The sequence below is a fragment of the Pogonomyrmex barbatus genome, unplaced genomic scaffold, assembly GCF_055798465.1.
Source record: "Pogonomyrmex barbatus isolate J1 unplaced genomic scaffold, ASM5579846v1 scaffold3, whole genome shotgun sequence".
Classification (NCBI taxonomy): Eukaryota; Metazoa; Arthropoda; class Insecta; order Hymenoptera; family Formicidae; genus Pogonomyrmex; species Pogonomyrmex barbatus.
The window spans coordinates 18797528-18811732 of NW_028297127.1; the positions used below are offsets into that span (position 1 = coordinate 18797528).

Sequence of the window (14205 nt, forward strand, 5' to 3'; positions counted from 1 at the left end):
ACTGCCATGTCGTATTATTATTTCTTACGAATATCTGCGACGACGATGGAGTCGGCTGACAAAGCGGAGAAAGACACTCGCGATCGGTGTCTATCGGTCGGACACATGAATCGATATCGATAATTCGTCAAGATAAAATTTGCCAGGCTTTGAACTGCTTAAGTCTCCTCGGACCCGACATGAAGCGTATAATTAGTGACGAATTTCGCCAAATTTTCATTGAAAAAGAAAATTCCGCGATTACGTAATTCTTTGAAGCGAACTCGCGCGAGAATCGCTATTTCTCAACTTTTCGTTTCCACACGGACTTAGTACATGTAATGATAATAAAATAATATTGAAGAAATGTTGATAGCGATCAATTTAAAACGTCGCATATAATTATTTTGATAACTCAATAAAATTATTTTCAGATTTGTGTATGACCTGCACATTTTTTTTTAGGTACTAGAACATAACGGGCGCGCGCGTAGCGCGCGCCACTAAACTTTTCATATTATGTATTTTTATATTATTCGTTGATAGTAGCGATGTACTGAACCGTCGTGATGAAAAATAGAAACTCATTCGTTCATTGTTCATCTTATCTTTGTTCTTTAAAACCGATTCAAAGTTTCATTCGCTACTAACCTCGCCCGCCTTTTATAAATTGTCATTTGTAAATTGACATAACTCACGAAATTAGCACAGCAAAAGAACCAATCAGCATCGCGGAAAAGCGGCAACAATAAACTTCGAGAAATGCGAGAAATCGACTTAACATCTCTTTTTTTATAAAAGATATTAAAAAAGTAAATATAACGTAAATAAAAAAATAAAAAGGAAATATAAAAAGTAAATATCGGAACGCAATCGTAATTTTGTCGTCATAAATATGCATAATTTGATCTGTTCATATATAATTATAAACAATTTTATCTACTTATAATTAGATTTATTTATAATTAGATCAGGTCGAAATCCATATATAATTAGATCTACAAAATTATATATAATTATATATAATTAGATAAACTTTTTTCCCGGGATATTATCTTATTAAATTAAAGAAGTTTTATAAAATTAAATTTTCATTTAAAGTTGTATTTAATTTAATCGTAAAATGCATGATTGTAATAATTAATTGTTATTCAAATTATTATTGATATTTTATTAATTCAATCCTTAAAAAGTTTATTTTTTTGTGTAAATAATAATTTTTATTGTAAGAATTAGACGACCGTAAGCGGTCATGAAAGAGATTCGGATTAAACAGCTAACAGGGAGGAGCCGTCGCGGTCGTGCAGACTAAGTGTCTTGGTAGTAAAGCGAGGGATCCCGAATTCAAATCCAGTCGATTTCCGTTTATTTTTCCGTTTTTGAATCTAATAAATATCTTTTAGCTCAGAAGTATATGGGATACAGCCCATGTTACCTCAGAGAGGATACAGATATGTTACCTGACAGAGAGAATTCAGTCGATTTGTGTGTCGTTTGTGTGTTGTTCGGAATGAACAAATTCGGAGAGTAAAAGTACTCCAATTCAGTATGTGTCATTCTAGGTGAACGAATTCGGGGAGTAAAAGTATTCCAATTCAGTATGTGTCGTTCTAAGTGAACGAACTCGGGGAGCAGAAGCTCTAAGTTTCAGATAAAATTCCGATAGATGAAGACTCGGTACATTCGAGACGAATATAATGTCAGAATGGCCGAGCTGTAAGAATTTTAGATGACCGTAAGCGGTCATGAAAGAGATTCGGAATATAACACCTAACAGAGAGGAGCCGTCGCGGTCGTGCAGACTAAGTGTCTTGGTAGTCGGTCTCCGTTTATTTTTTCGAATCTAATAAATATCTTCCATTATTAAATATAAATAAAGGAGAAATTTTTCAATTATCAGTTTGTCATTAATAAAATTTTTGATAAACTTAAATATTTGTACCATTTCTATGTCATCTGGATGCACACAAAGGGTGTAGAGAAAAGCCATATTTTAAAAATAGAATAACATTTGTCAAAGAGGGAGATCAGCAACTTTCAAATATCTTCTGAAACAATATATATATATATGTGTGTGTGTGTGTGTGTGTGTGTGTGTGTGTGTGTGTGTGTGTGTGTGTGTGTGTGTGTGTGTGTGTGTGTGTGTGTGTCGTGAATATATTGCTGGAAAATTTATTAACTAGTTCATTAGTATATTCTCAATATGTATGTTAAATTTATTACAATAATAAAAATATGAAGTTGCACTTTTAAAGTTAATGATTTTGAATGTACCAAAAGTACACTGGTCAACAAAATTATCGCATAGACAAATTTATATAAAAATTTAAATATAAGTAACTATAATTTAGCCAAAAATTATTTGAAAGATTTTTGTTTTTTAATTTTTGAGAGTAAAGTTTGTACTTTAAGAAGCAATTATTATTGAAATTATTCTTCCTTTCTTCTGCCATTTTTTCAAAAGTAAGAACGTATTACGTCCCGCAAAAAATTACTTAATTTATCGCACATTATGGACTTGTATGAATTTTTTTGCAAATATCATAATTATTATAAAATATGAACATTTCTTTGCAAATTAAAGAAAAAGTTTCTATGATTTTTTTTGTAGAATTATGCTACGACAAAGTTATCTGTGGATTTTCATTCAGTTATTAGTATATCATGAAAAATATTGTATATCAGGAAAAAGTTGCTAGTCAGAATTAGCGCATCATGTGTGTGCGCGCGCGTGCGCGCGAGTGTGTGTGTATGTGTGAAATTGAATACATATATTTGAACAAACCATCAAATGTAGATTAGAAACACATTACGAATTAAAGAAGTCTGTTGACAAAGTTATTATAGTTATTAAGAAATTATTAAACAAACATTAAGTTTTGTATCTTAAAATTTATAAAATTTTTAATTCAAGCAGATGTATTTAATATTTTACATACTTTGTAAACTTTGCAATAACTTTCTAATGATTGAATAACTTGATAGACCAGATATATGATAAATCTTCCATCTTGTTCGTAATATATGTAAAAATTATATATTAATAAATAATATATTATATATAATATATTATATATAATAATATATTATATATAAAAATAAATAATAAATCTTTATTTATAAACGTTTCAACAACGTTTATAAATAAAGATTTATACAAATTTTGAAATATATTAAACTTTATACACATTACATAATATAACATAAATACTTTTAATAAGTCAAGGTTTACAGACTCAGTAATTGTGATCTACCTTGTTTGTGCAAGAATAACAGATCAAGGTTTGCATACTCAATGATCGTGATTATCCGCTGATCTATCTTGTCTGTCTGCAAAATTATTCGTACGAATTGGATAAAAAGTGAAAAATATTGAAGTGAAATTATTTTTTTATAATTGCTTTTATTTCTTCAAAATAATTTTTAATTTTTTGTGTAAGATCATGCTTATGATCCTTATAATTAATCGAGTTTTATGTCAGTGTAATCAAATAAATCTCAAGTTTATAATCAGTGGAAAAATTCTATATGAAACAAATGTACGATATGCTATAAACGTTTCCAACTTACTTACGATTATGAATTTATTACGAAACAATCCATATATGAAGATACTTATTTAAATATTCATATATGCCTATAAATAATCGTAATCTAGACGCGCTTATCTTCATCTTAATTGAAAACGGAGCCGTACAGACGGTCGAATGAGTTCTATAATACGAGTATATGAAAAGTTATAATAATTATATACAACATTACTTTTTTTATCTTTAATACATTCATCTTTATGTTCTAAGAAAATCAATATTTCCTTTAAATATCAACATATGTTTTAATGATGGAAACAAATCTTAAACGAAGTGGATAAACGGGGCGAATCTGAGGCTATGGTAATATTTATCGCAATATTCAGATAAGTCAAACGTCTTTTTTCAGCCGACGTGCGAGTAAACAATACATAGATATAGGTCGAGTACATGTTAACTAACAAACTACAACGCGAAACATCAGCCTCAGTGGTCTAGTGGATAAGATGCCTGCCCGAAAAGCAGGTGATCCAGGTTTGATCCCTGGCTGAGGTGATATTTTTCGCAATATATATTTCTGATGAGGGGGATAATAAAAGGAGTTTTAATCGATATCAATAATATTGATCATCGAATTATTATAGAGTCACTACGTTGAAAGTCTGCTAAACCAAAGCGGCACGTAATTGGTAATATAATTAATTGAATTTATTTCATATTGAAAAGACTTTAGCAACCAAGATCCTGCTTGCCAAAGAAATGTCATGTTTCGCGTTGTAGTTTGTTAGTTAACATGTACTCGACCTATATCTATGTATTGTAATATTTATATAAAATAGACATTACAAACGCGATCTACGCGCGCGCTATTTATCTTTTTTAACATAAGAGCAAAAATTAATATAATACTATTATACTACTGTTACACTAATATTTTTAACTTCTTGGTACACAATTGTCAAAATTTGATCCTCTGTGAGATTAATACAATGACAGCTATTCACGAAGTTAGTCCAGCGAGAGAACCAATCGACATCGCGAAAAAACGGCAATAACTTCGAGAGATGCGAATATCGATGTCATGCCTTTTTTTAGAAAGGATTTGAATATTGAATAAAATCGTTTTTCTCCGTAAAAAAAAAGTTAGGTGATTGATGATGCCAACGTCGATGAAGAAAACATAAATTCTAATTTCTTGTTTGTGTGCTTATAATTGACTCTTTTTTTATATTTTTTATATAAACTCTTTATATTATACATAAACAGATTTAAATAGACAACTTTTAACTTTAACAAAATTCGACTTTTCATAAATGAAAGATTGACGCGTGCATCTATCGGCGCAGCAAACGATGTGCATGTATGTTTTGGAGAAAATAATAAATCGTTGCGTCAAACGGTTACGATCATGTGCACGAATAAAATATATTAACACACCCACCTGGCGAGCATCTAATATAGCAATTGTTCTTCTTCATTCGAATTACGTACGAGGTAATTGAAGGGTGCGCCAAATAAAATACGCGCCCTAAGGAGATAAGATACAGCCGTCAGATCTCGTGTATGAAAGTTAGAACCGGAGGCGAAAAAGGGTGGAGGAGAGGATGGGAGAAGTAAACGAGAATATTGTGCGAGAAAGAGCAAAAGTCAAAGAGAAGAAGATAGTTAAAAGAAAAGGGAACGAAAAATATGAGAGAAAGAGAGAGAGAGGGGGAGGGGAAATGATAGGGAAAGAATATTGACGCAATATAAAATGTCTTTTGAGAGATATATAAAATAGAATATAGAATCATAGATTAAAAATACAAGTTGTTAAAAATTTGAAATATGGATTATCATATATAAATATATTTGTTATTATTTATTTTATAAATGCATATGCAAATTTTATTACACTTAATAGGTAAAGATTATATATTATTAATACATTAATAAGTGCTCTATTAAATTTCAATGCTTCTTTTGTGCTACAAAAAAAGAATTTAAGTCTTTATGTAAATCTATGCAAAAGGAATTAATTTTGCCCGTGAAACAACTATTTACTATATTTACATAGTCCGATTTAAACGCCATGTAAACGCTATTTTATGACAAAGTTACTACATCGATGTAATAACTCAAAGTCGTTTGATAAAGAAGCTTAGAGTTACTACATCAATGTAAAAAAAAACATGTAAACGGCTGCAGCATAAGGATGGCGATAATGTCGAAAAAATTAAATGTCTTAACTCTTTATTGTTTGCAGAATTGGTTATTCAGTATTTTGTACCATACAGAAAGAGAGATAAAAAAATTAAAGAAATGGAAATCAAAAAGCGTTTATGATAACGTTACAACATTATTTACAATAACCCAAATTTTAACTTCACTTTCAGTTTTAATTTCACTTTCAGTTATATATTACATTTCACTGAACAAACAAATATTTAATGATTTCCAAATTCATAATGTTACCTAAAAGTTCCCTTTGTTGACTTAATCACGTTCTTTTAGATTACAATCTTATCACAAGCAAGCATCTAATTTTTCATCTACTAAGCCTGACTGAATGTGTGACTCACTTAAATAAGAGTTATAACATCAATATTACTAAATTAGAAGTTAAAAACCCGTGCTAATTGTTTGAGCTGTGCACGTTTAGCACATTGGTCACCAGCAGATGATATTATTTCGGAAGTGACAGCAGCTTCCAGTTGTAAGTATCTAATTATTATCACAACAGTTTTTATATCTTTTGAAAAAGAAGTATAATATAAGATATATCATATTAACATATTATTTAACATATTATTAATATATTATGAAAAACATGTTTTAATTGTATACAAGTATTTGAAATAGTTTTAGGAAGAAATATTTTATTGCATGACTTCTTTTATGAAATATAATCAAAAACATATATCCTAAAATAGAGATGAACTGTTTCAATATTAAAAAATTTAATATTTGTATATTTTTGTATCTGACAGTTTGTTAAAAGATCTTGGTAATATAATTAATATATAGATAGAGAGAAATTTCAATATATTAATTATTATAAAATTATAATTTTTTGTGCAGTTGTTGAGTTTGAGCATATTGAACGACACATCTGAAAAAGACTTGAACTACTCGGTTGATGTGATCTAAATCTAGTGTTGTGACAAGTATGCGAATTAACAATATGAATATTATATAATGGTATCTTTGAAAACAATTTGTATTTTCGATTAATGCAACATAAAATTAAAACACATACGCATGCATACATAAATACACATATACATGTACACAACATATATATAGATGTACACATTTATATGTGTATGTAATGCTTAGGTTTGCATATTTATGCGCTATTATAGACATCAACAGATGCATACGTTTATGTTTTAATAATTTATCATTTGACTGAATTATAGATATTTATAAAATAAACGAATAAAAATTAGGTAATTTTTAAAGTTTTTGAATTAAAAACTTGAAAAAATACAACAGTTCTAATGGGTAGCATTAGTTTTTATTTTACGCTTATAATCTCAATAATAATGAAAATATCAATCATTCTCAGTCAGACAGTGATGGGTTCCAATTATTATGCTGTGTTATTATCAATCTTTTTAATGTATAAAAATCTTCTAGAAAAAATAAAAGTCGATTATGATTGGACTATCGGAAATAACTTCATTTGATATTCTTGATGTTCTTGATCCTTGTCACCTTTTCATAATATTGCTCATTAATGCAGTAACGGAGCTAGAGGTTGCAATACCTAATGTTACAATAAGGAAAAATTTATGAGAAGAATAAAAGAATCTACAAATTTCTCAACTTAAAAAATCTATTCTTTTTGCAATATTTTTTATTATAATTTTTGTTATTCTTAATACATTACATTTTTGGCAACATTATTAAAGAATTTATTTCATTTTATCAAGGAGACAGGAAATTTGAAGAGAAAAGATTTTTACAATTTTAAAAAAGCTTTTAAAAGTTTTATTTGAAATAAAACATCATACATGATGTAAAAAGGACGTGTAAAAGGCTGCAGTGTAATATTGATGTTATAATATCCTATTTAAGTGAGTCACATTTTACACATTTAGACTTATCTTACTCTCACCAAATAGCATAACAACTTTCAAATGAAGTGAATTAAAGATTTCTATTAATATCAATTCTACTAATATTAAGTGATTTAAAGATTTCTATCAATGTATAAGGATGGCGATAATGGCAGTCGTAAAAATTAACGTCTTAACTTTTTATTGTTTGCAGGGTTGATTATTCAGTATTTTGTGCCATACAGGAGGAGAGATAAAAAAATAAAAGAAATGGAAACCAAAAAGCGTTTATAATAACGTTATAACATTATTTATATTAACCTAAAATTTTAATTTCACTTTCAGTTATATATTACATTTCACTTAACAAATAAATATTTAACAAATAAATATTTAATGATTTCCAAATTCATAATGTTATCTAAAAATTTCCTTTATTAACTTAGTCATGTACTTTTAAATTACAATCTTATCACAGCATCCAATTTTTCATAATTTTATATTGATAAAAATCTTTAAAGCATTTAATACTAGTAGAAATCCTTGACTCACTTCAATTATGCTATTACAGCTTGGTGGGAGTAAAATACGTGACTTACTTAAATAGGAGTCATAACATCAATAACATCAATAAGTTAAAGTTAGAAGCTCGTGTAAACATATTAATTATTTGAGCTGCGCACCGAACATTTAGCACAATGGTCACCAGGAAATGATATTGTTTCGAAAGCGATAGGAGCTTCTAGTTGTAAGTATCTAATTATTATCACAACAGTTATATCTTTGAAAAAGAAGTATAATATAAGAAATATTATTTTTTAACATATTATTTAAAAAACATGTTTTAATTGTGTACAAATATTTGAAATAAAATAGTTTAAAAAAAAAATATCACTTTTTTTACGAAATATAATCAGTAAAAGGTTTATAAAAATTTAAGTTTCATTACTGCACATTACTGAGTATATATTTCGAGAAACGCAACTGATCATAGTTTTAAATTAATTCTGATGTTAGACGCGTAATTTTTGTGAAATACACGTGAGCTTTCTCTCTCTCTCTCTCTCTCTCTCTCTCTCTCTCTCTTTCTCTCTCTCTTTCTCTTTCTCTCTCGTCTGGTCATAACTCCAGTATAAATTATACTTGTATGAAATTTGATATCACTAATTAGCATTCAAGAATCTAAAGTAAAAAACTTAAACGAGCTAATATATATATATATATACATATATATATATATATATATATATATATATATATATATATACATATCATGAATTTGAAAGTAAAATATATATATATATATTTTTTTTATTTTCAAATTCATGATTGTAGGATTTTAGTATTAACTATTTTATTAACTATTAACTATTTTATTTCCATATTAATTTTATCAAAGACATGAAGAATTGGTTTCTAAAAAATTGAAATTTTTTTCGAATAATAGACTATATCTGTGTTGGAATTATTACTGATCAGTACTCATCGTACATTTTTCATTGCAGACTGCACGGGATGTGCAAACAAGTTGTCTCATAAAAAATATCAAAGCAACATTGTTAATAATTGCTCAAAGATTTTCTCATGGGCTATTTGACACTAGAATTACAAATAAGTTGATATGGCGGTATCAGATATGAAATCCATTCTGTTTGCATTTGTAATTATTATGTTTGCATTTTCAGAAGGAAAATCACAATTCTTACAAGACAAGTCGTTTCTTGAAGAAAATATTTTAAATTTTTTCTTCCCTAAAGACCCTGGTTTAATAAAAGTAAGAAAAATTAATAAAATTGAAGGAATGACTGACATAAGAATATTGGATTTTGTAAGTAAAAAATTATTTATAATTAAATGATTCTAAATTTTATATTAACTTGAATTTATTTTTACTAATTACAAAATAAATATAGATTAAGTTAGATAACTTTCCCAATAAAATGGATGGAAATGGATTAAAATTGATAGAAATGGATTCATGTGATCAAATCCAAATTCTTTTTCAATCCATTTCAATCCAATTAAAGTTAGTAAAAATTCTTTGAATCCAGTTTAATCCATAAAGTAGGGTTGAAACTTTGAATATATAGACAATGTCTATGTACTCAAAGGATTGAAACTATGAAATTTTTATGCTGTTAATCCAAAAAACATTACACGGGTCATGTCAATCCATTTTAATCTATGAAACAATGTGCTTCCTATTCTTTCAATTCAAAATGTATTAAAGTGAATTAAAATGGATAGAAGTTTTCAATTCATTTTAATTTATTTTCGGATGTTGGATGGTATCTTAAATTGTCATTATTATAAATATTAAAATCTTTTTTTGCGAATATTGTTTAAACATTTTTTTAATAAATATTTGAAGTAAATCGAAATCAGAAATGAAATGATGATACTCCATCGTTACATGTGCTATTCCTTTATATAGATTGGTTTAGTAGAACAGTATGGTTATCCCGCTGAAGAGCATGATGTCACAACAGAAGATGGTTATAATTTAAAAATACACAGAATATCAGGAAGTCCATTATCGGATAATGAAAGGAAAAAGGAAATTGTGTTCATACAACATGGTTTTTTGGCTTCATCTCATTGTTGGGTACTACAGGGTCCTGATAAAGATCTTGGTATGTATTTATTGTGCACATATGTATGTACGTGACACACAAACACACACAATGTGATTTTAACATAACGTGTACTCGTTTTAACGTGTACTCGTACACGTGTAAAACTATATCGTATTGTTTTTACAAGAAGAATTTTATTTTCAATTCTTTTAACTCAAATATTATTAATACTTTAATGTAGTATTATGTTGATGTAAATTATTGAAAATAAAAAAATTTTTTCATTAAATTACATGTAAATAAATAATGGTATATTGGTTACTTTTTAATTTAAAATGGAATTAAATAGAATTTTAAATTTAATTACTAAAACTATACATATATTAAAACTACACGTATACATATTAAAATATTCTAATTTTTAAAGTATAACGAGGAATATTAACGCTTAAAAAAAAATTGGTTCTAAATTTGAGAAAAAATAATGCTATGTTTCATAAATTTTGGCATATTCTGCATGTTGTGCACTTATATCAGGATATTATTACAGATATTAAAGTTGCACATATAGTCAATCAAGATCTCTATTTTTTTAATTTAATTAAATAAATTCAATAAATCATTTCTAAACTTTCGCACAGGCCATTTACCTACGGATCCGAAAAACGTAGTAATCGGACGATATGTCTAATTTCCCCAATAATATAAGTTTCGTACAAGTTTCTAATTATTATTAAAATATTATTGGAGAGATTAGATATATCATTCAACTGTTACGTTTTTTGGATTCACAAATAAACGACCTGTAATTGCGAACGAGAGTTTAGAAACGATTTATTGAATTTATTTAATTAAATTTAAAAAAAGAATAGGCGTAGACCTAAGATTTTGCCCAGCTATATATGCCACGAATCTTTATCGGATTATATATATATTATTATTTGTATCATCATCATCATCTTGTCATCATATATTGTAGCATTTTTACTAGCAGATCAAGGATATGATATATGGATTGGAAATATGAGAGGAAACACATATTGTAGATCGCATGTGAATATGACGACATATGAACGCAAATTTTGGCAATACAGGTAAATGTTATGGCCAAAAAAAGAGGAGAGCAGATAAGTCTTTTTAAATATAATATCATGTAATTTTTGATTTTTAGTTTTCACGAAGTAGGAACGCGAGATCTGCCGGCGATGTTCAATTACATTTTTAATTATACAAAACAAAAAGATTTATATTATATCGGTCATTCCATGGGAACGACTTCATTATTCACTCTTTTGTCAATGAAACCGGAATACAATGCAAAAATAAAAATGGCTATTTGTCTGGCTCCAGTTGTTGTTAATATTAAAGAAACTTCTACGTTTAATGTTTTTAATCTTTCTCCAGTAATAAAGGTAAATATCAAAATCTAGCTTTCATTTCAAGCAATAATTTTTAAGATATAATCGAAGATTAAACAGTCATCAGTTTTGTGCATTACGTATTGAAAATATTCGTAATATTAATATTATCATAAGTTAATATTTTAATGTTTATTTAATACATTCCAGGAAGTTTTAGAAAAGCGGGAAATATATGATTTGTTCCCACAATCTTTAGTCACTGTTACGATAGCAAGAACGTTATGTAATTATAATGCGATGACTCAGTTTATTTGCGTTACTATACTATTTTTACTGTTCGGTTCTGATCCAGCGCAACTTAATACCGTAAGTTATATATAAAAGGACACAGTACCATAAATAATATAATGTATAACGTTTGTAAACAGCTTTCATAATTTTATATTAACGAATTTGTTCATTCTTCACAATTATTATTTACTTCAACTATAACGATGTTATTCACTTCTTTTTTGTAATTAAATACTCCGACTTTGTTATCTTTATTAATTACATTTATTATAGATATTCCTACCAAAGATATTTGCTCATTTTCCAGCTGGTGGTTCTCTACACACATTTGATCATTATTATCAAAATTTTCATGCGGGTGAATATTTCCTTTCATATAAAATATTTTAATTGATATATATTGTTACAGTAAAATATTTCCATTGATAAAGGGTAAAACATTATTGAGAAATTTCAATTAATATTTTTCTGCAAATAATTTCACAATTGTGTGCGTATAAATATATATTATTTAATATCTTTGACCTTCTTTCTTCAAATATTAAACTTCTAAATTTTTTATATATAGATCATATTTATATAGATATACAATTAATATAAAATTATAGGTGATTTTCGAAGGTATGATTACGGAATAACTGAAAATTATGAACGATATAAACAGAAAATACCTCCAAGTTACGATGTCGAAAAGATTACAGCTCCGATAATTTTATTTTATGCTGCTAATGATGTACTTGCTACGGAAAAGGTAATAACAATTCTTATAATTTTTGGTTGCCTGATAGAGAAATAAAAAGCAAAATTTAACATACTTATAATAAAACAATGATTATATAATTGTTAACAACATGAAACACACAATCTAATTGAGTATTATTCAAAATAAAAAGGAAAACAGTTACTTTACATTGGTCGGAGATGACTTATTTTCATACGATTAAATTATTTCATTAGTAATAATGTTTTTTCTTTATATTTTTTATTTTCAGAATACGTTGGAACTTAGTAAACGACTGCCAAACGTTTTACTAATTGAGAAAGTCCCATATAAATTTTTTAATCATATAGATTTCCTTTGGGCAATTGATGCAAAAACTCTTTTATATGATCATATATTAGAATTGATACGAAAGTTTAATGCTAAACAAAATATACGAAATAAATCTACTCAATGAATAGAAAATCCTAAGATCTTCACGTTTTGAAATTACTTAAAGTAGTAAAAAAATGTTCATGCAAATAATGCATTGACGTAACTTCGATTGATTTCGACATCTTTATATCTTTATATATATTAAATGCATTATTATAAATATTTATGCTTAATTATTACAAATATATGTTTACATTATGACTACTATGAATCACAAAAAAAAAGGATAAATCAGAGAGAGAGAGAGAGAGAGAGAGAGAGAGAGAGAGAGAGAGAGAGAGAGAGAGAGAGAGAGAGAGAGAAGACGAAAGAGTTAAAAGAATAGTCGGACAGAAGCGAGAGTGCAAGAACGAAGAAAGGAAGAGAGATAGGAAGAAAAGAGAAAAAGATAAGGATGAGAAGAGACCTATCAGACCATGTGGCAGGCGCAAACGGTGTGAGTAATGGCGTCGACCGATCGCTCCCAGCTCTAAAACACGAACGCGCCAGCCGCCTGTCTTCCTCTCTACCTCGCGCGAACGCGTATAATAATAACGAGCCGTCTATCATCGTCGGAATCATTATCATCGCTGAATCCGAGGTCCTCGTTCTTCTTCTGCCGCTTGGCCAGCTTCCCGTCTTCCGTCTCTACTCTGTCAGGGACGGATCTATATATGATGAAGATTTGACGAGACTCAAGCTTCGAATCTCAAAGCGTTGAGACGCATTGCGGAACAATTTCGCGCGTTTTCCGAAATGTATTTACCGGTACTTTTGAAAAAGTCAGAAATAATAGTTGAAAGAAAAAGGAGTTGAAAACTGAAGCACTTGAGCTGTGATTTTGTTGACAGGAAAACGAACGTGCAATGATCTTTGATTGCGATTTTATGTGTAAACTAGAATTAATTTAAAATTCAAAATGCAAATATGACGAATTAAAATAATTTATCCGCGTTATGAATTAGAAATATAATCATTCTTTAGTTATTTGTTAACACATAACATAAAAAAAAAGAGAGATACATTTTCTTTAATATCTCTTTATTTATTTCGTGAATCTTTAAGAATTTTCAGAAAATCAGCTTCGAGCGATAAGAGATTATTATCCGTTCCCTATATATCGCTTTCCTATCTTCAACAACTGCAACTTTTCAACAACTGCAACGAGATGCAACGGGAGAAAAAGAGAAAAGGTGCAAAGAAGAGTGGCGGGAAGGGGGGAGAGGTTTAATGACAAAATTATACCGAAAGCACACAGCTTCGTCGATGTCCGTGAAGAAGATATAATAC

At 28.3% G+C, this 14205-nt stretch overlaps 1 protein-coding gene and 1 non-coding gene across 6 annotated transcripts; both read left to right on the forward strand.

Moving 5' to 3' along the window:
- The first annotated feature begins 3992 nt into the window (after positions 1–3992).
- TRNAF-GAA (transfer RNA phenylalanine (anticodon GAA)) lies at positions 3993–4064 on the forward strand. Its single transcript has one exon. It is a non-coding gene; the product is annotated as a tRNA-Phe (tRNA).
- Positions 4065–8174: 4110 nt separating this feature from the next.
- LOC105427784 (lipase 3-like) lies at positions 8175–13949 on the forward strand. 5 transcript variants are annotated; one of them, XM_089079527.1, is made up of 10 exons: positions 8175–8300; positions 9058–9179; positions 9238–9380; positions 9987–10185; positions 11108–11222; positions 11300–11540; positions 11697–11855; positions 12054–12138; positions 12389–12531; positions 12773–13949. In XM_089079527.1, exons 3-10 carry the CDS (start codon positions 9354–9356, stop codon positions 12956–12958), a joined length of 1155 nt encoding a protein of 384 aa, XP_088935653.1. In that variant the 5' UTR covers positions 8175–8300; positions 9058–9179; positions 9238–9353; the 3' UTR covers positions 12959–13949. The 5 variants fall into 5 exon arrangements, 4 of the variants coding, with proteins under 4 accessions (XP_088935653.1, XP_011637992.2, XP_011637993.2 ...); XR_016139850.1 differs by having other exon boundaries at positions 9058–9380; positions 12088–12138; positions 12773–12966; XM_011639690.3 differs by having other exon boundaries at positions 9058–9380.
- The last annotated feature ends 256 nt before the right edge of the window (positions 13950–14205 follow it).

Bases quoted from the DNA above. Each gene is read 5' to 3' on its own strand.
- LOC105427784 (XM_011639690.3), top strand. From the start codon at position 9,174: ATGGCGGTATCAGATATGAAATCCATTCTGTTTGCATTTGTAATTATT. The intron at 11,541-11,696 runs GTAAATATCAAA...AATACATTCCAG, and splicing joins ATCTTTCTCCAGTAATAAAG to GAAGTTTTAGAAAAGCGGGA. The intron at 12,139-12,388 runs GTGAATATTTCC...ATAAAATTATAG, and splicing joins TTATCAAAATTTTCATGCGG to GTGATTTTCGAAGGTATGAT.